Raw genomic sequence first — 21,282 nt, forward strand, 5'->3', positions numbered from 1 at the left:
GACGATTCTAAAAATGCAGGAATATTCAGAGGATTAATAAATTTTGCCTATACATTAGATTCCAATTTAAAGAACTATTCAGAATGATATTCTTGACTGTTTTCTGCAAATACGTCGGGATGAAATAAAAAGAGAAATTAAAGAAGCTTCATTCGTTGATGTCATGGTGATGACACAACAGATGTTTCAGAACATATACAAATGGTAACTGTTCTGAGATATGAACTGAATGGAGACATTTTTGAGCGTTTCTGGGGTTTTTTCACTCTGGAAAGCCAAATGGCAGACAGAATATCGAAGTGCATTCTAGATCAGTTAGTCGTAATCCTTGAAGGAAATACTCAAAACTGGTTGCTCAGACATTTGATGGTGCAAGTGTGATGAAAGGCAAGAAAGGGGGAGTTCAGGCTAAAATAAAAAGTGTAAAAATTGCATATTTTATTCACTGTTATGTACACCAACTGAATCTGATGATGAGAAATGCAGCAAGTAGTACCCGAGATTCAAGAATATTCTTTTTGAACCTCATGTCGATTCCAACATTTTTCTCGGATCACCACAGTCTCTCTCTGTTCTCAGAAAGCATATGGACAGCCGTGTTGCCCGACCTTCCCCTACAAGCTGGAACTTCAATATACGCACCGTGAACAGCATTTATGAACATTTTGAATCCTTAAAAAAGCGCATGGAGGAACTACAAGCAACAGCAAATGCAGATAAGACGATTTCAGAAGCAACTGGAATTTTGCACATCTTGAGTAATGAAAAATTCAAGTTCTGGTTAGAACTTTTCCATCAGATAATGCCTCACGTGGAAGTTATTTATAATCAAATGCAATCTCGAGAAATTGAGGCAGTTAAAATACATGAATATATAGGAAACTTTAAGAATGCCATTCTAAAATCAGGAATTAAATGTACTGTGAAAATCCTTCAAAAACACTCATGATTGAAGCGAGGGAAGTATGCGACTATATAAATGTTGACACATGTGAGAAATATTCTTTTACAAAGCAATTAATTGCTGCTAAATTATTTAACAAGGAGAATTTTGTTATTTTTCTTACGAAAATGCCCATGGAAGAGGTACAGGAGATACTGAGTTGCTGAAATTAACTGACTTGCTGAAATTTATCTCAGAAAATAATCTTAGCTGAAGTTCTTGGTGAACTTACAAAACTCATAAAAGTTCTTTTGACCATTCCGATGACTACTTCAGAGCCCGAACGCTGCCATTCAACATTAGAAAGAATAAAAACATTTTTAAGAAGCACTATGAATCAGGAAAGGCTAAATGCTCAAGCAATGCTTTCAATAGAGAAAAGCTTGGTCAACAGTGTACCAAACTTGAATGAAAAAGTTATTAATCTATTTTCAACAAATAAAAACCGAAGAATGGATTTTGTTTTTAAATAAAACTTCAAGTCTGTTAATGGTAAATGTCTAGTTAATGTTTTGTGGTATTTTTAACTTGCTTATTATTATTACTGTGTATGTCTACGTGTCTTATAACCAAGGCAACAATTTAATGTAACTAAGATGCAGCATCCCCAAACATCAGAGTCACAAGCTGCCACTGGCTGGAACATGTTGGAATTACAATGAAAGTCCTTAGTTGAATAGCAGAGTGGCTGCAGGGTAGAAAACAGAGGGTTGTGATTAACAGTTGCATTTCAGGTTTGAGTAACATGAGAAGTTCCAAACAGACTGATACTGGGACCACCGACTTTCTTAACCCCAGTACCAGGTGCAGGGCCTAAAAACCCCCGGGATCTTTTTTCCCAAGAGGAAAACATTACTAGAAGGAATATTCAAAACAGTAGTAAAATTTATTTATTTTACCTTAAAGAACCATTTTTTTTTAACCCATTCCTTCTTATAAATTATTCCAGTCCTTTAAACTTTACCTTCTTATAATTATTCCAGTCCTTTAAACTTTACCTTCTTATAATTATTCCAGTTCTTTAAACTTTACTTTTGTATAATTATTCCAGTTCTTTAAACTTTACTGGTCACATTCACTTATTAGAAATTTTTTTGTACCTGATTAGAGGTTAAATGATTTTGATGAAGTGATATATATATAGGACACAATGTCAAAATGTGCAGATTTCAAGATTGGTAGAGTAATTAAGTGGAGTTTTTGGCACATTAACAACTAAGACTGTAATGTGCCATTGTGTATTATGTCTGCACAAATTATTATTATCATTATTATTACTAGCCATGTAGTGCAAGGAAGCCTGGGGCTTATGCTGCACCAGCTTAAAAAAAATTTCCAAAGTTACCCAGAGAGAGAGAGAGAGAGAAGTAAAAAGGAATCACCAAGAAGGGAAGAATGATGATATCCAGCTCAGGACCCTGGGTGTGCCAAGCCCATACTCACCAGATGTGAGCCCCTGGGGTTTAATATGCACTCATGGGCTGATTTGCATGTTGTGAAAACTAAAGAAAAATGGCACGTGGAACATCAACAAAGCTCTGTTACTTGCATTCTCACTTGGATTTTTTCTCAACAAATCTGGGCAATGTTAGCGAGGAGCACAGGAAGAGAGATCCCAACAAAGCAGTCAGTGGGAAGAAGAGGTACCAACAAACGGTTGGATGAAGCTATGATGGACAACTGCATCTGGTTCTTGTGTTTAGGATGATCATCACACTGACCACAAACGACAAAGACATCTAAATGTCTTTGTCGTTTTGAGGTATTGCTCAAAACATCAAAGGCAGATATTGTTGGGATATCAGAGACGTGGTGTCACACAGATATAAGGAATGCGGAACTGGAATTTGGGGAATACAATGTGTATAGAAAGGATAGACAGGGGAGGAGGGGTTATGCTATTAGTTAAGAAACACATAAAGTCCAAGGAAGTGAAGCCAGTCAACATCGATGGACAGGGCAGTGTCGAGTCAGTTTGGTGTGACATAAGCATAGGGAAATCAAAATTGAAAGTAGGAGTGTGCTATAGGCCTAATGACTCTGATGAGTATAATAAGAAACTGTACAGGGAAATAGAGTGGGCCAGTAAATCAGAGAGTCTTATAATGGGAGATTTTAATTTCCCAGATATTGACTGGAATTTGTGGGTTGGTCACTCGCACACTAGCAAGGCGTTTGTGGATTTATTGGATGATTGTTTTCCACATCAGCATGTTCGTGAGGCAACAAGAGGGAGCAATACTCTTGATCTGATTATCAGCAGTGATTCTTCATGCATTAAGAATCTGCAGATAAATGAACCACTAGGTGGCAGTGATCAGAGTGTGTTGAAGTGGGATTTACTCAAGGAGGTAACTACCATCAGAGGTAAAGGGAAGGGTTTTTGTTTTCGTAAAGGCGACTATGATGGTCTGAGACAGTATTTAAATTCTATACAGTGGGACCAACTGATGATGTTACCAACAGCAAACTCAAAATGGGAAGCATTCAAGGAACTAATCTTGGAGGCTACCAGGCTTTACATACCAACTAAGAAATATTGTTCAAGGTTTAGGCCTAAATGGTTGTCAGATGAACTAATGAGACATGTGGCAGAGAAGAAAAATGCATGGGATACATACAAATTAATGGGTGACATGGAAGCCTATGATAGATATAAGTTGGTCTGTAACCAAGTCACAAAGTAGATTAGGCAGGCAAAGGCAGACTACGAAAAATCCTTGGCAAAGGATGCAAAGAAAAACAGAAAAGAGTTCTTTACCTATTTAAACTCAAGAAGGAAAGGGACGAATCAGATTGGTCCACTGGATATTGATGGTTCAACAGTTGAGGATCCTGCTCAGGTGGCTAACAATCTAAACGAGTATTTTGCATCTACATTCACACATGAGGAGTTATTCAGGAAGGAGAATGATATAGGTAAAGTAAACATTGGCAGTGAGCTGGATGATTTTGTAATAACTGAGAGGAAAGTTTAGGAGAGATTGTTGAGGATAAACATAAAAAAGGCACCTGGGGTGGATGGGATCTATCCAGTTATATTAAAGGAGGCAGCAAAGGAGGTAAGCAAACCCCTAGCCATAATTATGAGAGCTTCTTTGGACTCAGGGGAGGTACCCATAGACTGGAGATGTGCAAATGTAACCCCAATTCACAAAGGAGGATCAAAGGCTGACACAAGTAATTATAGACCTGTTAGTTTAACTTCTGTTCCAGGTAAATTAATGGAGGCACTGGTTAAAGAAGCACTGCAGGATCATCTAGACAAGAATTCAGTTATAGCTCAGACGCAGCATGGTTTTGTTAAGGGCAGGTCTTCCTGACCAATTTGATTGGATACTATGATGTAGTCACAAAAGAACTGGATGCAGGGAATAACTTTGATATTATATATTTGGATCTTAGAAAGGCTTTTGATACTGTTGCACATGGAAGACTGCTGCACAAATTGGAGCAGTGTGGCATTGGAGGCAAATTGCTGCTATGGATAAGGGTATGGTTGAGTGGCAGAAGACAGAGAGTGGTAATCAATGGACACTGTTCAATGTGGACTAATGTTATTAGTGGAGTTCCTCAGGGTTCAGTGTTGGGTCCGTTGTTGTTTTCGGTGTTTATGAATGATATTGATGATGGGATATCAAGTTTAATGTCCAAATTTGCAGATGATACAAAGGTTGGCAGGGTTGTTAAGGACACCACTGACGCTATGCTGCTGCAACAGGATCTGGAAAGGTTGAACAGATGGGCTGAGAGGTGGCAAATGAAGTTTAACATTGACAAATGTAAAGTACTACATATGGGAAACAGTAACCCCAGAGCAACGTATCAACTCTGCGGTACTACACTGACAGTGGTGGAGAATGAAAAGGACCTGGGGGTAATTGTGCAGGCAGATATGAAGTTCTCTGAGCAGTGCAGACGAGCTGCAAGAGTAGCTCATGGTGTCTTGTCAATGATATACAGGAATTTTTCTAGCAGGGATAAGGAGGTGATTATTCCGTTGTATAAGGCAATGGTTCCACATCTTGAGTACTGTATACAGGTCTGGAGGCCTCATTTCAAGAAGGATGTAGAGCTGCTGGAACGGGTACAGAGAAGGGCAACAAGATTAGTGAATGGAACAAAGGGTTGCTCTTACGAAGAAAGGCTTAAGTTTTGCAAATTACAGAGTCTGGAGACTAGGCACCGGCGAGGTGATCTGATAGAGGTGTATAAGGCTTTGAATGGTTTGAGCATGCTCAATGCCAATGGAATTCTACATCTTGCTCAGAATAATCAGCTCAGAGGGCATAAATTCAAATTGAGGAAGGACGGATGTCGGATAGATGTGCGGAAATTTGCCTTTGGCCAGCGGGTGGTTGGTTGGTGGAACCGACTTCCATCACTTGTTGTTGAAGTTGATAGCCTAAACAAATTTAAGGCTCAACTGGACAGGAATTTCCAGCGAACGGAGGGGTGAAATGGGAGTGGTGTGTTTTTTTTTTTTTTTTTTTTTTGGCTGATGCTGAATAAGCTTGCTTTCTTGCATCATATGCCTCTACTAATGCTAATGCTAATGCTAAATGTACAGTCAAGATTCAGTTAAGGGTACCCCTTCCAGACTGCTAGCGATACAGCCATAACTGACGGGTGCTGACTCTGTCCAGTGTCATGTGATCTCCTGGACATACGGAAACATCTGACATGGATGTCACGCGGTGCATATCACCCGTGCCAGATGTTACCATATGTTCAGGTTATGTTATCGCTGGCTGTTCGAAATGTCACGTGGTGTTAATATTTGATTAGCTGATTATTTGATTTTTTGGATGCGTAATTAAAACAAAAAAAGAAAAGTTTGTTGGTTTTGGAAAAGGCTGAATAATATGTGTATCAGGGTGTGGGGGCAAACTTCCCACAGAAGTGGGGAGTTTGGGGAGGGGGAAATTATTTATTAAAGTATTTGATTGCTTGTGATTTACTTTTTGTTTCCCTTGGTTGAGTGTGGGTTTCTGTTGAATTGGGTGATTTGTTCTTGCAAAATATTAGTTCGAAAATGTTGGGTCGTTTAGAAGATATAATTTGATTGATGAGGTGATCGACAATTTTCAGTGTGAAATCATCTAGTTATCAGTGATTATTCAATTGCTTATGATTTACTTTTTGCTTTGCCTTGGTTAAGTGCGGGTGTCTCTTCTACTGGGTGACTTATTCCTGCAAAATATTAGTATGAAAATGTTGGATCGCCTAGAAAACATAATTCAATTGATAAGGTGAGTGGTTTTCTGTCCTTTTAGCATTTCTGTTGACAGGCATTGGCAATTTTCAGTGTTAATGCTTGTGAAATCGTCTGGTAGTAAATCAGTGGTTGCAAGTGGTGTTCATTTTTGTTACAAATCATGTGGTAATTACTTATTTTTTAATGTTTGGTCAGAAAAGCAGGGGATAGGTATCAGCATCCCCTATCCCCCGTCTAGTAATATACGGGCAAGAAGAATCAGTGGTTGCACATGGTGCAAATTTTTTTTCTTCTTTTTAAAAAAATTGCTGTATCGCCTTTTCTGTTTCTTCATTTCAACTCCAATTTTGTGGAAAAAAAAAAAAAGCACGGGTTAGGGGGCACAGCCCCCACCAAAAATTAAAACAAAAAAAGTATTTGTGTGTTCACTCCCATCAGCTGTTCTCATTGTTAATGCTCGTGAAATATTCTAGTTATGTACGGGCAAGAAGAATCGGTGGTTGCATTTAGTCTGAATTTTTGTTACTTGTTTTTTTTTTAAATTGCCGTTTCGCCTTTTCTTTTTCTTCATTTCAGCTCTGCTTTTGTGATGACATATTGCAATCCCTGAATATCTGCATTTTTGTTACTTTCTTTTCAAAAAATTTGCCATTTTTTATTTTCAGCTCGCTGTATTGTTGTCACGTGACATCTGTCTGTAACATGCAGTTGAGAAGAAGAGAGGCATTTTTGTTTGTTTTATTTTTAAAAATTGTTCATTTGCCATTCCTTTTCTTTTGCAATATTTCCTTTTAAATGACCTTATCTCCTTTACAGCTCTATCTGACTTATTCAAATGTCAAGTGACATTTTGTGATAACCGAAAAACGTGCATTTTTGTAACTTGAATTTTTAAATTTATAGGATTTATCCTGTTTTCAGCTGCCATATTTGCTGCTGTGCCAGGTGCTATCCGCGTGTCACTTGACACCCACCGGGCGAGGAGTGGAGGGGGAACGCAGTGAGGGGGGAGTCACAACCCATCGATCACTGCTCTCCCCCTCCTGTCCTCGCCGCCATTTTGAAAGCGGTACCGGTTTCTGAATTTTTACCAAATGTACATTTATATATTTTTTTTTTTCTTCACCCATGGAGGGTTTCTACTTTTTGTGTGTTTTTTTTGTTTTGTGTTTTTTTTTGTATCAAATATTAATATTTTTGTATCAATTCAGCATATACAGATTCACAACGAAACACCCAAAAGTGGAAACACGAGACCGGAAAAGAAAAACCAAGAATTGTAGACAAACATTTTTTTTTTTTTTTTTGACGCAGGTATATCTCAAATCGCAACTGTATATACGATACATACCGTACATAAAAGTTTTTCCTGAATGTGCACAAGTCGCCTCATCTCGCCGTATATTTGTTTTAGCAGACATACTTTCTGAGAAATTCAAATTAATTAATTCGTAATTTCCACTGTACTAATAACAAACACTTACCACACGCAACTACATATTTTTAACCAAGTTAAAACAAACTCCATTTCTACATTCAGGTAGGGTTGTTTTTGACAAACGCGACACCTAACTGCCGAAATATTATACATACGCCACAGTTTTTCAACCATTTTTCCGTCCGACACCCACTTTCGAAAAATTCGATTTTTTTAGCGGACTCACAATACGTATATTTTCAAAAAATACTTTTGTAGAAATTAAATAAATAATAAAGACATTTGTATTATTTCTATAAATAATCAATAAAAAAAACACACCTGTATGCAATATTATACACAGTACACTATCGCATACAGACGCCCACGTTAATTACCATCAATTGTTGCCCAGATTTGAGTAACCACCATCAGCCGAATTTAAGAAATTGTTTTCTTTGAGACAAGTAGACAAGAGAAAACCAGCTTTTTTATTTTCACTCGGGGTGATAACTAGATAAGAAAATCATTCCGCGTACAACAGATGGATCCAAATCCGTTGATGGACACAAATTTAAAGGAAAGCCAACAGAAGTTTCTGGAAGACTTTAATATATTTTTTTTTACTTAAACATTATTAATTATAAAACATGAGATTATATAATCAGGATTACTGACAATTTAATAATAAATCTTAAAAAGCCAATCAAAATAACTTTGAAAACTTAAAAAACACACAAAGTAGTGCCATAAGAGAGTTGATGTAGTAGAGTTAGGAACATCAGTAATTAAGGCCATGTTGCTCAGAATATACTGTTTCTGCATGTGTTAGGTGGTCGATTTGCTGTTTTCTGGAAGAAAACCCGAGTTTCCGTGAGGAAAAAATCGGATTCGAATCCTGTCGATGACGCGAAGAACTTTAATGGGCTTTTTTTTTCACTCTAGCTGAGTTAATCAGTCTCAGAAACGTAGATAGCAAGGTCCCCCCCCCCCCAGAAACGGGTTTTTCGTCCATCGAAACAGACAAATCGGCCATAGAACCCATGCAATTAACAGACATAAGGCACACAGCACAGAAGATGAATTTAATCATTCAGGTGGCCTAAAATGAAATAGTAGTTTAATACTGGATGGTATTCAAGTATCGCTTGGTAACTGGGAGGTGCGGCAACCTGATCAACCAGTGTGCAATATTACCACTTTGCTTATTGGAGGCTTGAACTGATGGAACACATGTTTAGTCACCAGAGCAAAGCTTTGGCAATTCTCCCCCTTTCCATCATATAGTATCATTGATGTCTTTTGAGGATAAGATGGACATCATAGAAAGGTCCATTCTTCCTTATATTTCAAGTACAGCTCTAAAACGGTGTTCACCGACCGTGAGATAGACCACCGGACCTGTGCAAATGTGTCCCCAATTCACAAAGGTGGATCGAAGGGTGACACGAGTAATTACAGACCAGTTAGTTTAACTTCTGTTCCGGGTAAAATAATGGAGTCACTGGTTAAAGATGCATTGCAGGATCATCTAGACAAGACTGCAGCAATAATTCAAACACAGCATGGGTTTGTTAAGGGAAAGTCTTGTCTGACAAATTTGATTGGTTATTATGATGTGGTCACAGAGGAACTGGATGCGAAAAATAATTTTGATATCATATACTTGGATTTCAGGAAAGCTTTTGACACTGTTGCGCATGGAAGACTACTGTACAAATTGGAGCAGAATGGTATTAAGGGTAAGTTGCTACAATGGATAAAAGGATGGTTAAGTGGGAGAAGACAGAGGGTGGTAATCAATGGGTGCTGCTCTTCGTGGACTAATGTTATTAGTGGAGTCCCACAGGGTTCGGTGTTGGGTCCACTGTTGTTTTGTGTATTTATCAATGATATTGATGAAGGTATATCAGGCTTAATGTCGAAGTTTGCAGATGACACAAAGGTTGGCAGGGTTGTTAATGACAGTAATGGCAGTGTGCTACTGCAACAGGATCTAGATAATTTGGGCAGATGGGCTAAGAAGTGGCAACTGAAGTTCAACCTTGACAAATGCAAAGTACTGCATATGGGTAGAAGTAACCCCAGAGAAACGTACCAACTGTGTGGTACTACACTTAAGGTGGTAGAAAATGAAAAAGACCTGGGAGTAATTGTGCAGTCAGATATGAAGTTTTCTGAGCAATGCAGACAGGCTGCTAGGGCAGGTCATGGGGTTTTGTCAATGATATATAGGAATTTTGCTAGCAGGGAAAAGGAGGTGATTGTCCCTCTGTATAAGGCAATGGTCAGGCCACGCCTTGAGTATTGTGTACAAGTCTGGAGGCCTCATTTTAGGAAGGATGTAGATTTGCTTGAGCGTGTACAGAGAAGAGCAACACGATTGGTGAGGGGAATGAAGGGATTCTCTTACCAAGAGAGGCTTAAGTTCTGCAAATTGCAGTGGCTGGAGACTAGGCACCTGCGCGGTGATCTGATTGAGGTCTATAAGGCCTTGAATGGGTTGAGCACGCTGAATTCTGATGGGATCCTTCCACTTGTTCAGATTACGAACCTACGGGGACATAAGTTCAAATTAAGAAAGGACAGATGTAGAATAGATGTGCGGAAATTTGCCTTTAGCCAGCGGTTGGTTAATTGCTGGAACAAACTTCCATCTGTCGTTGTGGAAGTTGATAGGTTAAATAAATTTAAGGAGGAACTGGACAGGCATTTGGAGGGAATGGTGTGATGATTTTTTTTTTTTTTTTTTTTTTTGGCTGATGCTGCATAAGCTACTACACTTGCTTTCTTGCATCATGTGCCACTACTACTACTACTACTACTACTACTACTACTACTACCAAACCTATTGGTAACTCTCTAGGAGACTATCGGATCATCAAGGGTGTAATCTCGCTGCCTCTCTTCTGCCATCTCGGAGTAGTGTGTATGCGGCGGGAATTGTCGAGGCCACATTATGTCAAGGAGTTGAGTATATTCCTGCCGTGTGTACGTCAGATGCAAATACGTGATTACATCATACATAGCCTTGGACAACAATGGTACACGATACTACACATATACAATATCCATACACTTTTAAATCTCTGGCACTTCCAGCAAACTGGCACACCCATCACAATGTAAACAACGCGGAGATGGGGGAACCCCTGGTGCCGTATGACCCTAAATACACTTTACACTTTACATAGCCTTGGGAGAGGTATTTGCTTCGGTCAGAGCGGCAGATGATCAGGATACTTTGTCTTGGGCACCCACTATTAATAGGATCCTTGATGTTATTATCCATCAGGATAATGAGGATTGTGTTCATCCCACGCAAGCAGAAATCAAAATGAAAAACTCTGCCTATACGGTTCTCCTGATGAATCCCCTTTCTCAGTAGAGGAAATTGACTCTGCTATCAAATCAATGCGCTCTGGAAAATGCCCGGGTAATGACGGCTTAGAGGTTGATATGATTAAATGGGTTTGGAAGATTGTTCCTGCTCTTGTCCTTGCTTTGTTTAACTCTTGCCTTTTGCAGGGCGTTTTTCCTAGGGCATGGTAGATTGCTAATTTGAAGATCTTACTAAAAAAACCAGAAAAGTCTGAGTCTGATCCGTCCTCTTACAGGCCTATTGCCTTGCTCCCTGTTTTGGGCAAGGCACTTGAGAAGGTTATTGCTGGACGCGTTCTGATTGCTTACACTATAAAAAACTTCCGTCTCCAGTGCAATATGGATTTACACGTGGCAGGGGTACGGAGGATGCAATTGCTCCTCTTCTAGCATCACAGACGGAGACTACAACTAAATATTTGCTGGGCCTCTTTGTGGAGTTCAAAGGGGCCTGGAGGGGTTCCAGGAGGCCGAAGTGTCAAGAGCAATATACAATCTTTTGTCAAGCTATTTCTGACATCGTTCCATAAACGTCAACAGTGGATCTGTACAGGTCTCTAGGAATGTTCCACGAAGTTGGAAGTTGCGGCCAATCACGTACTGCAAGCACTTTCCCGTTGGTCTGAAATATCCAAACTCCAGGTCTCAACGTCTATAACATCTCACATGATGCCTAAGGGTAAGCTAGATAGGGGGCGCCCTCCACTGATCAAGTATCGAAGGCAGTCCATTGAGTATAATTCCACAACTAGGTATTTCGGCATCTATCTTGATGACACCTTAAGTTTTCTGCATCATGTAAGGTACATAAAGGAAAAATGTTAATCAATTCTAGCAAAATTACGATTAGTAACCAGAAAGGAGTGGGGTCTGAGAGGTCACTCTCTTAGACTATATTACAATTGTGTCTTTTTGTCTATTATTACCTATGGTGCTGGTGCTGGTGCTTGGGGCTATAGAGCTACTAAGTGTGCTGTGATTAAACAGTTGTTACGGGCCCAGCGTGCTGCCCTCCCTCCTGATGATGTCTAGAGCATGTAGGACTACATCTACTGTGGCTTTATAGGTTCTGTTAGGAAAACTACCAGTACATTATGAGATACAATACAGACACATGAATTATCATCTGAAGAACGCCCTGTTTCCTTGGAAGACGTGCAGCTTGATTTGAGTGCCTCTTTGGCTTCTGAAAGGAAAAGACTGCATTCCATCTACACTGAAAAGTGGCAAAGAGATTGGAATACTTCAGGTCTTGGTAGTGTAACGAGAGAATTTTTAACTTTAGTTAGAGTGTTCAAGAAGAAAGAATTTCTATGGTTTTCTCCAGGATTGCACGGCACATTCCTGCTGACGGGTCATGGCAGCATTAATAGTTAAACTATTTAAACTAGGACTGTCTCCTACTGCACTTTGTCTGTGTGGGGCTGAAGAGAACGTGGATCATATCTTATTTGATTGTCACTACTATTTGGACTATAGACAAGAAATTCAAGTTCCCTAGGACACATCACTAATGAAAATAAACCTTTACTTGTTCAACCTCGGGTTGCATTTAATCCTCTTAATACATTTGCTTAATACATTTGCTACAAGTGTCTTCAAAAGGAGAGATGAACTTTGATCAGTTAGTGGGCTTTTTTCAGTCCGTGGCTGAGTTAGTTGGTCTCATACGTAGATAGCAAGGTTTTTCCCTCAGAAAGTCGGGTTTTTTTCGTCCAGCAAACAGGCAAATCGATCAGAGAACACACGCAATTTACAGAATATATGAGTAGGTGTAATCATTTACGGGGGGCCCTAATATCGTTATTTTTTTTTTTATACATAGCCTTGCAATCTGGGGTCGTCTTCTATATCGCCCCCATACTTCTGTCCCAAGATAGACCGTTGTTTTGTGACTCTTTGTACCTCATGGTTGGTGTACAGAAAAGTGACTTTAACTACGAGTTCTCACAGTAATTGCTTGTATTAGATGGTAACAAATGTTATTGTTATACATTAGAACTACTGGATTTCTACTGCCTCTGGAGATTATACTTTTTGTTCCTTAATGCTACTCCAGTGGATTATCCTTTTGGACTTATTGTTTGGTGAACTGTTGAAGCCAACTAAGATTTGATATTGATTGTACATAGTACATACAGTATATTTGTTAATGATGAATCTTTCCCTATTAATAGTTTGATGGGATATTTGACCCATTATATTTGGACTCTTTCCCTCAACGAAGAAAATAATGTCTTGAGGAGCTTTCTCTGTTTGCTGATTCTGATACCAGGATGGGACTTTTTGGTATGGTGCCAGGCACCCGTCACAATGACAGCAGAACAGAGCACAAAATTTACTCCCAACAAACACTACACACACACACACATGACCGCTTATGGTGCAAGCCTCACCACAAGAAGTATAAAAGCGGCTAATGGGGGAAACCCTGGGGTCCGCAACAACTACACTTAAATACTTAAATACATAGCCTTGGTCTGCGTGTGTAGTACAGTGGTATTGTCATCGTCCTCCCCACACTGGGTGGAAAAGTATCGAATTACGGGGGGGCCCTAATATCATTATTTTTTTTTTATACATAGCTTTGCAATCTGGGGTCTTCTTCTATATCGTCCCCATACTTCTGTCTTCCACAAAACCCTTCAGTCTCCCCACACTCTACCTAACCCGCCAATGTATGCCCACACAAGCTGTCAAAATCTAATAACGTTCAAAACTAAATCCCACCTGCATAAATCTCTTTCGGCTTTTTCTTTTCCTAGCGCTTAACCCCCTCCCCCTTTTTTTCTATGGGCCCCAGCCACTGAAATCTCAGAAAACTAGGTGGCAGGGCCTCTATTGGGTACCTGGCCTGGCCCCCACGGGGCAAAAATGTGGAAACGGTGGGTCCCAATAGGGACCCAACGGCTAAATGCCCAGAAGAACAACGGTACACATTACACATATACACAGCCCACACACTTTTAAACCTTTGGCCTTGACAGAATCTGTCTCATACTCACAATGAAAAACCATGCGGAGATGAGGGAAACCCCTGGTGCTGTGAGAACCTAAACACACTTTACACTTGTATATGCCCTTGCATTTATGAAGTAATCACGCCACCTGCGTACACTTGCATACATGCCACCTGCTGCAGGTGTGGCAAGATATATGGACTGAAACAACCAAAGAGAAAATCACCAGTAAGTTCCTTCCACAGCTGAGCACGATCTACCCAAAAACACCTATGTGGTTCTTCCTGAGGCTAGGTACAACGTATTTACAACGGCTGAATGGCCAATAGAACAACGGTACACAACATTACACATATACACAGCCCACACACTTTTAAACTTACCCAAAAATACCTATGTGGTTCTACCTGGGGCTATGTACAACGTATTTACTGACGGGGCATGGTCCCTTCAATGCAAAACTCTCCAACTTTGGTTTCACCGAGGATCCACACTGCTTCCGTGGCAGTATCGAGGACTGGAACCACCTTATGTTTGAATGCCCAGAATATCAGGACCTCAGAGGAGTGTTGATCACATGGATAAGATTACTTCCGAGGGGACGAGAGTCTCATCTCCTGGACACAGAGGAGGAACACAAAAAGCCCTAACAAAGTTTGCTCAAGACCTCTTCGAAAGGAGGAGAACTTTAACAGCCATCTACCAAATCAGAGAAAATAGTCCTGTAATCATCAGTCAAAGATCGTATATCAAACGCCGCTCACGGAACAAGAAACCAGCTTAGAACTGATTAAGGTGGAACAAACCTGACAGCCACTGACATCTCGCCCAGACAGGCTCTGTCCTGGTAGAGACATTATCAGAACTGAAAACCACCTGACACTGGACTGGCACTACACCGTCACTGACTTCACAGGGAAGTAACCACAACTGCCGGACGAGACTCAACCCCATGTGTGAAGTACACTTGGAACAGGAAGAATGACATCACCCGGACTGGCACTGCTTCGCCATAATGAGAAACACCAGAAGAGATGACAAGAGATCACCAGCTCCTGGATGAGACCCAGTCCCAGGAACGAAATGTCACCTGGACTTGGATGGACTCGGGTACAAATGATGGAAATGCACCTGAACCTAAGAAGATCACAACAGCAGAGACCTAGCACAGTCCTGCTGTCGGCCATATTGGCCCTCCAAGCCATCCTCCCTTGCCCCCATACTTCTGTCTTTCCCCCTCAGCCTTCAATTCGCCCCCCATACTCTGCCTAACACCCCAGGGTATACCTACATAAGCTGTCAAAATCTAATAACGTTCAAATGTAAATCGTGTCTGCACAAACCTCTTTCGGCCTTTTCTATTCCCAGCACTTAACTTCCTTTTTATATAGGCCCTTGCCACTGAAGCCTAAGGAAACTAGGTGGCAAGGCCTGCCAGAGTAAATATAAATCTACTGGGTACCTGGCCTGCCTCCACAGGGCAAAATGTGGAAAAGGTAGGTCCGAATAGGGGGCCCAACGGCTAAAGGGCCAGAAGAACAACAGCCCACACATTTTTAAAACTTGACAGAGTACTGTCTCACACTCACAATGAAAATTACGTGGAGATGGGGGAAACCCCTGGTGCCGTGAGACCCTAAACGCACTTTACACTTTACATGCCCTTGCTACCTTTTCTTACTTGGGAATACACGATCAACTGTCAAAATAATAGAACAAACTATCTGCGAAAAGATCTAACCCTCCCAAACACTTCATTGTTAATTTCTCAAATATAAATAGTCTCAGTTCTAGTCCCAATATCCATTTCCACTTACACTATTAAAACTATTATTATTATTATATTTAGGCCACCCAAATAATTAAATTCATCTGCCGTGCTGTCTTATGTCTGTTAATTGCGTTTGTTCTATGGTCGATTTGTCTGTTTGCAGGACGAAAAACCTTGTTATCTATGTCTGAGACCGATTAACTCAGCCACGGAGTGAAAAAAGCCCATTAAAGTTCCTCGCGTCATCGACGGGATTCGAACCCGATCCTTTTCCACCCGGTGTGGAGAGGACGGTGACGATACCACTGTGCTACTTGCGCAGACTATTTAGAAAGAATATTCAAATTATTGTATTAGGGCCTCCCATAATTTCTTATATATACCTGTACGTATTATTTCCGTAAATTGCGTGTGTTCTCTGGTTGATTTGCCTGTTTTACTGGACGAAAAACCCTAGTTTCTGGGGGGAGAGGGAAGAACCTTGCTATCTACGCCTGAGACCGACTAAAAAAGCCCATTACAATTCCTCGCGTCATCTACAGGATTCGGACCCGGCCCTTTTCCACCCCGTGTGTGGAGGATGGTGATGATACAAAACTGTGCTTCAGCGCAGACATATAGAAAGAATAGAACAAAATACAGGAATTTCGACAAGGAGGGTCACTCTGAAAGAGCGTATACTGAGTCATAGCAGTATGTGACGAATTTTACATCACCAATTACTGTAACCCTACCATATCCAGAGAGTACAAGGTCTCAGCAACACAGACTACCCTCACAGAGTGCTCCCATAGTCAGTGCGGATCTTAACAGAAAATGTGCATTATCTCGAAAACGGTTCCCAATGTTGACTCGGACTTTTTTGCTTATTTTAGTTTGTACTTTTCACCTTTAAATTATTGACCATTATTTTTGAAACACCCTGTATAGCATCAGCCAAAAAAAAAAAACTTCTCATTTCACCCATTCCCTCGCTCCCAATGTTTGTCTAGTTCTCCTTTGAATCTATTTAAGCTATCAACTTCTACAACTACAGATGGAAGACTGTTCCAGCAATCAACCACCAGCTGAATAAAGGCAAACTTCCTCACATCTATCCTGCAAATGTCATTCCTCAATAGTTTGAATTTATGCCCTCTCGGGCGATTATTCTGAGCAAGAGGAAGAATCCCATCAGAATTCAGCATGCTCAGACCATTCAAGACTTTATACACTTCAATCGGATCACCTCGCAGGTGCCTAGTCTCCAGACACTGTAATTTGCAAAACTTAAGCCTTACTTCGTAAAAGTAACCCTTTGTTCCATTCACTAATCTTGTTGCACTTCTCTGTACTCGTTCCAGCATCTCTACATAAAATTTAGAGATGCTGGAATCTCTACATTGCCTTATACAAAGTTACATCTCTTCTTAAATCGCCGGCCTCCACACCTGTATACAGTACTCAAGGTGTGGCTACCCATTGCCTTATACAAAGTTATAGTCACCTCCTTATCCCTGCTAGAAACATTCCTGTATATCATTGACAAGACACCATGAGCTACTCTTGTAGACCGTCTGCACTGCTCAGAAAACTTCATATCTGCCAGTAAAATTACCTCCAGGTCCTTTTCATTCTCTACCACTGTCAATGTAGTATCACACAGTTGATATGTTACTTTGGGGTTACTGCTTCCCATATGCAGTACTTTACATTTGTCAATGTTAAACTTCAGTTGCCACCTCTCAGCCCATCTGTTATTAGTGTCATTATCAACCCTGCCGACCTTCGTATCATCTGAAAACTTGGACATTAAGCCTGATACACCATCATCAATGTCATTACTAAATACAGAAAACAACAATGGACTCTACATTGAACCCTGAGGGACTCCACTAAGAACGTTAGTAAACGAAGAGCAATGTCCATTAATTACCACTCTCTGTCTTCTCCCACTCAACCATTCCTTTATCAGCAATTTGCCTCCAATGCCACACTGCTCCAATTTGTGTGCAGCAGTCTTCCATGTGCAACAATATCAAAAGCCTTTCTAAATTCCAACTATATGATATTAAATTATTTTTTTCATCCAGTTCCTTTGTGACAACATCATAGTGTCCAATCAAATTTGTCAGACAAGACTTTCCCTTAACAAACCCATGCTGTGTTTGAATTATTGCTGCAGTCTTGTCTAGATGATCCTGCAATACTTCTTTAACCAGTGCCTCCATTAATTTCCCTGGAACAGAAGTTAAACTAACAGGTCTGTAATTATTTGTGTCACGCTTTGTTCCTCCTTTGTGAATTGCGGTCCCATTTGCACATCTGCAGTCCAAGGAATCTCTCATAATTATGGCTAAGGTTTTGCTTACTTTCATTTCCTTTGCTGTACCTTTACCAGTACCTTTCTTATGTTTATCTTCAACAATTTCCCCTCCACTTTGCTCTCAGTTATTATAAAATCATCTAGCTCACTGCCAGAGTTTAATTCACCTCTGGCCTTCCCCTCCCTAAATAACTCCTCATGTGTGAATGTAGATGCAAAATACTCATTTGGTTTGTTAGCTACTTGAGCAGGATCATCAAGGTCCTTGAGCAGGATCATCAAGCCAGAGTTTAATTCACCTCTGGCCTTCCCCCCCCCTAAATAACTCCTCATGTGTGAATGTAGATGCAAAATACTCATTTGGTTTGTTAGCTACTTGAGCAGGATCATCAATAGTTGAACAATCGATATCAAGTGGACCAATCTGATTCATCCATTTCCTTCTAGAGTTTACAAAAGTAAACAACTCTTTGCTTTTTTTCTTTGTATCTTTTGCCAAATATTTCTCATAATCTGGCTTTGCCTGCCTAACCTCCTTTGTGACTCGGTTACAGACCAGCTTATATCTATCATAGGCTTCCGTCTCACCTGTATATGTATCCCATGCATTTTTCTTCTCTGCCACATGTCTCATTAGTTCATATGACATCCATTTAGGCCTAAACCTTGGACAATATTTCTTAGTTGGTATGGAAAGCCTAGTAGCTGCCAAGGTTAATTCTTTGAATACTTCCCATTTTGAATTTGCTGTTGGTAATATCATCAGTTGGTCCCACCGCATAGAATTTAAATATTGTCTCAGACCACCGTAGTCACCTTTACGAAAGCAAAAACTCTTCCCTCACCCCTGGTAGTAGTTACCCCTTTGAGTAAATCCCACTTCAGCACACTGTGAGCACTGCCACCCTAGTGGTTCCTTTATCTGCAGATTCTTAATGTATAACGAATCACTAATGTTCACATTGTTTCAATGGGAAAATGTGTCCCAGGTTTTGAACAGCCTTCAGAGTTATTCCAGTACAATATATTAAGAACTTCTGGAAACACACTCAGAGGTTTACTTAATGCAATTTCATACATACAAGATTGGAACATTAGAGAGCCACAGATTAAAAAAGAACAGATACTCGATTTCAGCAGATATTTGCAGCGCCATCATTCCCAACAGGCTTTGGGGGGCTCCCAAGCCAAGACATTTTCCTATAGTGTTCTAAAATAGATTAATGTTTTCAGTAAGCATCATAAAAATCTTGATTAATTTAAGCGAAAATTTAAGCAAAGAATTGAAAAGTACAATATTTCATTTATTTGCCACCTATCTTTTATTTATTTATTTTTTTTTTATCATTATTATTTTTTGGGGGACCCCCAAATATAATTTGCCTAGGGGCCCCAACTATCCTTAATCCGCCACTGATTCAAGTAATACAAGAGAATTATTTTTTCTATTTTTTAAAACCGTGACTGGGTTTGTCGGTCTCGTGCAAGGCATAAAGTGCCGTAGTAACATATCTATTACTCTGTGGCGCGAGGTTTGCACGTTCTGCCCTCGGGAACTCGAGTTTTTTATCCAACAAAACAAGTAAAGCAATCACAAAATACACTGCTCAACAAAATTAACGGAACACGTAGAAAACATAATTCGTGAAGCTTGCGTTGAAGCTTGTGATGAAGCTTGCGATAAAGCGGGACGAAAATTGGTAAGTGGTGTTCCACGGAATAGCGAGGAAATGAGGAGACAGGTATAAGGGACATTTTTAGGAGCTGTACACTGAGTGATCACTTAATTATGACCACCTCTATGAAAACTGAATGCGACCCGTTGACCACGTGAGATACGGCAGTGCACAGTTAATCGACCTACGTAGCATAGATAAGGTGTCAGTGGTTCAGTAAGTAGTAAAATTCCGAGCGTGATGGATAAAAGGAAGGATTTATTGGACTTTGATAAAGGACAGATTGTGGGAGCTCGTCTGCTGCTGACTGTGTACACCACGCTACGTTACACTTTTTCCCGAATGGCGATAGTGTCTTCCAAGATGACAATGCGCCGAGCCATCGGGCACTTGTTGTGCAGGGATGGTTTGAGGAACACAGTTCTGACTTCCAGCATATCCATTGTCCTCCGAACTTCACCGATATCAATCCCATAGAGCACTTGTGGGGCACTATGGAAAGGCATATCAGGCGTCTGGATACACCAAACACCTCCATACTTACATTGCTGGCCGCATTACACACAGCTTGGTTGGCCATACCTGCCGAACGCTTCCAACATCTTGTTAAATCAATGCCACGTCAGATAGCTGCTGTACTCAGGATAAAAGGAGGATCTACGAAATATTAGGTAGATGGTCATAATTCAGTGATCATTCAGTGTATTAGAATTACCAAAAAAGTTCACATTACAGAAATCGATACAAGAGGCTCTAAAATATAGTTACATGACATTAGAATGGCGTATGATCCCCTCCAACGGCTAAACAGGCCTAACACCGGTGAACTATGCTCAATATAAGGGTGAACCATGCTCAATATAAGGGTATCAATATAAGATTATGTGGCAACAAATCCCATTCTTCCACCAACGTAGACCTTAGCTGACCAAGTGACTAAGGTGTTGGCTGTCAGTGTGCAATGCGACGCCCAAGGGCGTCCCACACATGTCCGATCGGATTTAAATTTGATGATCCTGCTGGCCATAGAAGTCGTTGGATATCTTCAGTTTCGAGATATTCCTCCACCACTTGAGCTCTATGTGCAGTGGCGTTGTCGTGCATGTAAAGAAAATCTGGGCCAACTGCACCCCTAAAAAGTTTCATATGGAGTTTTCGAGGATCTGTTCTCGATATCTTTGCACCTTTACTGCACCCCTACTCGAAACATGAAGAGAGGTGCGGCCATTGATCATTATTCTGCCCCACACAAGAACACTGCCTCCACCATAAATGTCTCTTTCTCTGATGTTGGATGGATGGCAGCGCATTCCTCCATGTCTCCAAATAAAATAGCGTATAGAATATATTTATAGGCTAAAACGGGACTCATCAGAAAACAGAACTGTACCTAATTTTTCAAGCTCAAAGTCACATGTTCATGACACCAGTTTCGACGACCTGGTTTGGGGTTAAGAGACAGTTGATGAGAGGACATAGTAGGATTACGTCTTGCTATTGACGTATCCCTTGGGCGACCTTGGTCATTGTAATTCTTGTAATTGTTGCTGTCCCTTGAAACTGCTTCCATAGTGCGAAGAGGACATTACGTGACACATTAAGGCCACCTCC

The 21,282-nt window shown here is 40.5% G+C and overlaps 1 protein-coding gene across 1 annotated transcript in view; it reads right to left on the minus strand.

The window, feature by feature from the left end:
* Positions 1-7,617, minus strand: part of LOC150084638 (BTB/POZ domain-containing protein 6-B-like) — a 171,886-nt gene extending 164,269 nt beyond the window's left edge. The window contains exon 1 of the mRNA XM_090376521.1: positions 7,513-7,617. Coding sequence (XP_090232647.1) covers positions 7,513-7,582 — 70 coding nt within the window. The 5' untranslated portion in view covers positions 7,583-7,617. The remainder of the gene's footprint in view (positions 1-7,512) is intronic.
* Positions 7,618-21,282: the final 13,665 nt, after the last annotated feature.

Source organism: Mastigoproctus giganteus, chromosome 6 (genome assembly GCF_048544385.1).
Source record: "Mastigoproctus giganteus isolate SK-2022 chromosome 6, ASM4854438v1, whole genome shotgun sequence".
Classification (NCBI taxonomy): domain Eukaryota; kingdom Metazoa; phylum Arthropoda; class Arachnida; order Uropygi; family Thelyphonidae; genus Mastigoproctus; species Mastigoproctus giganteus.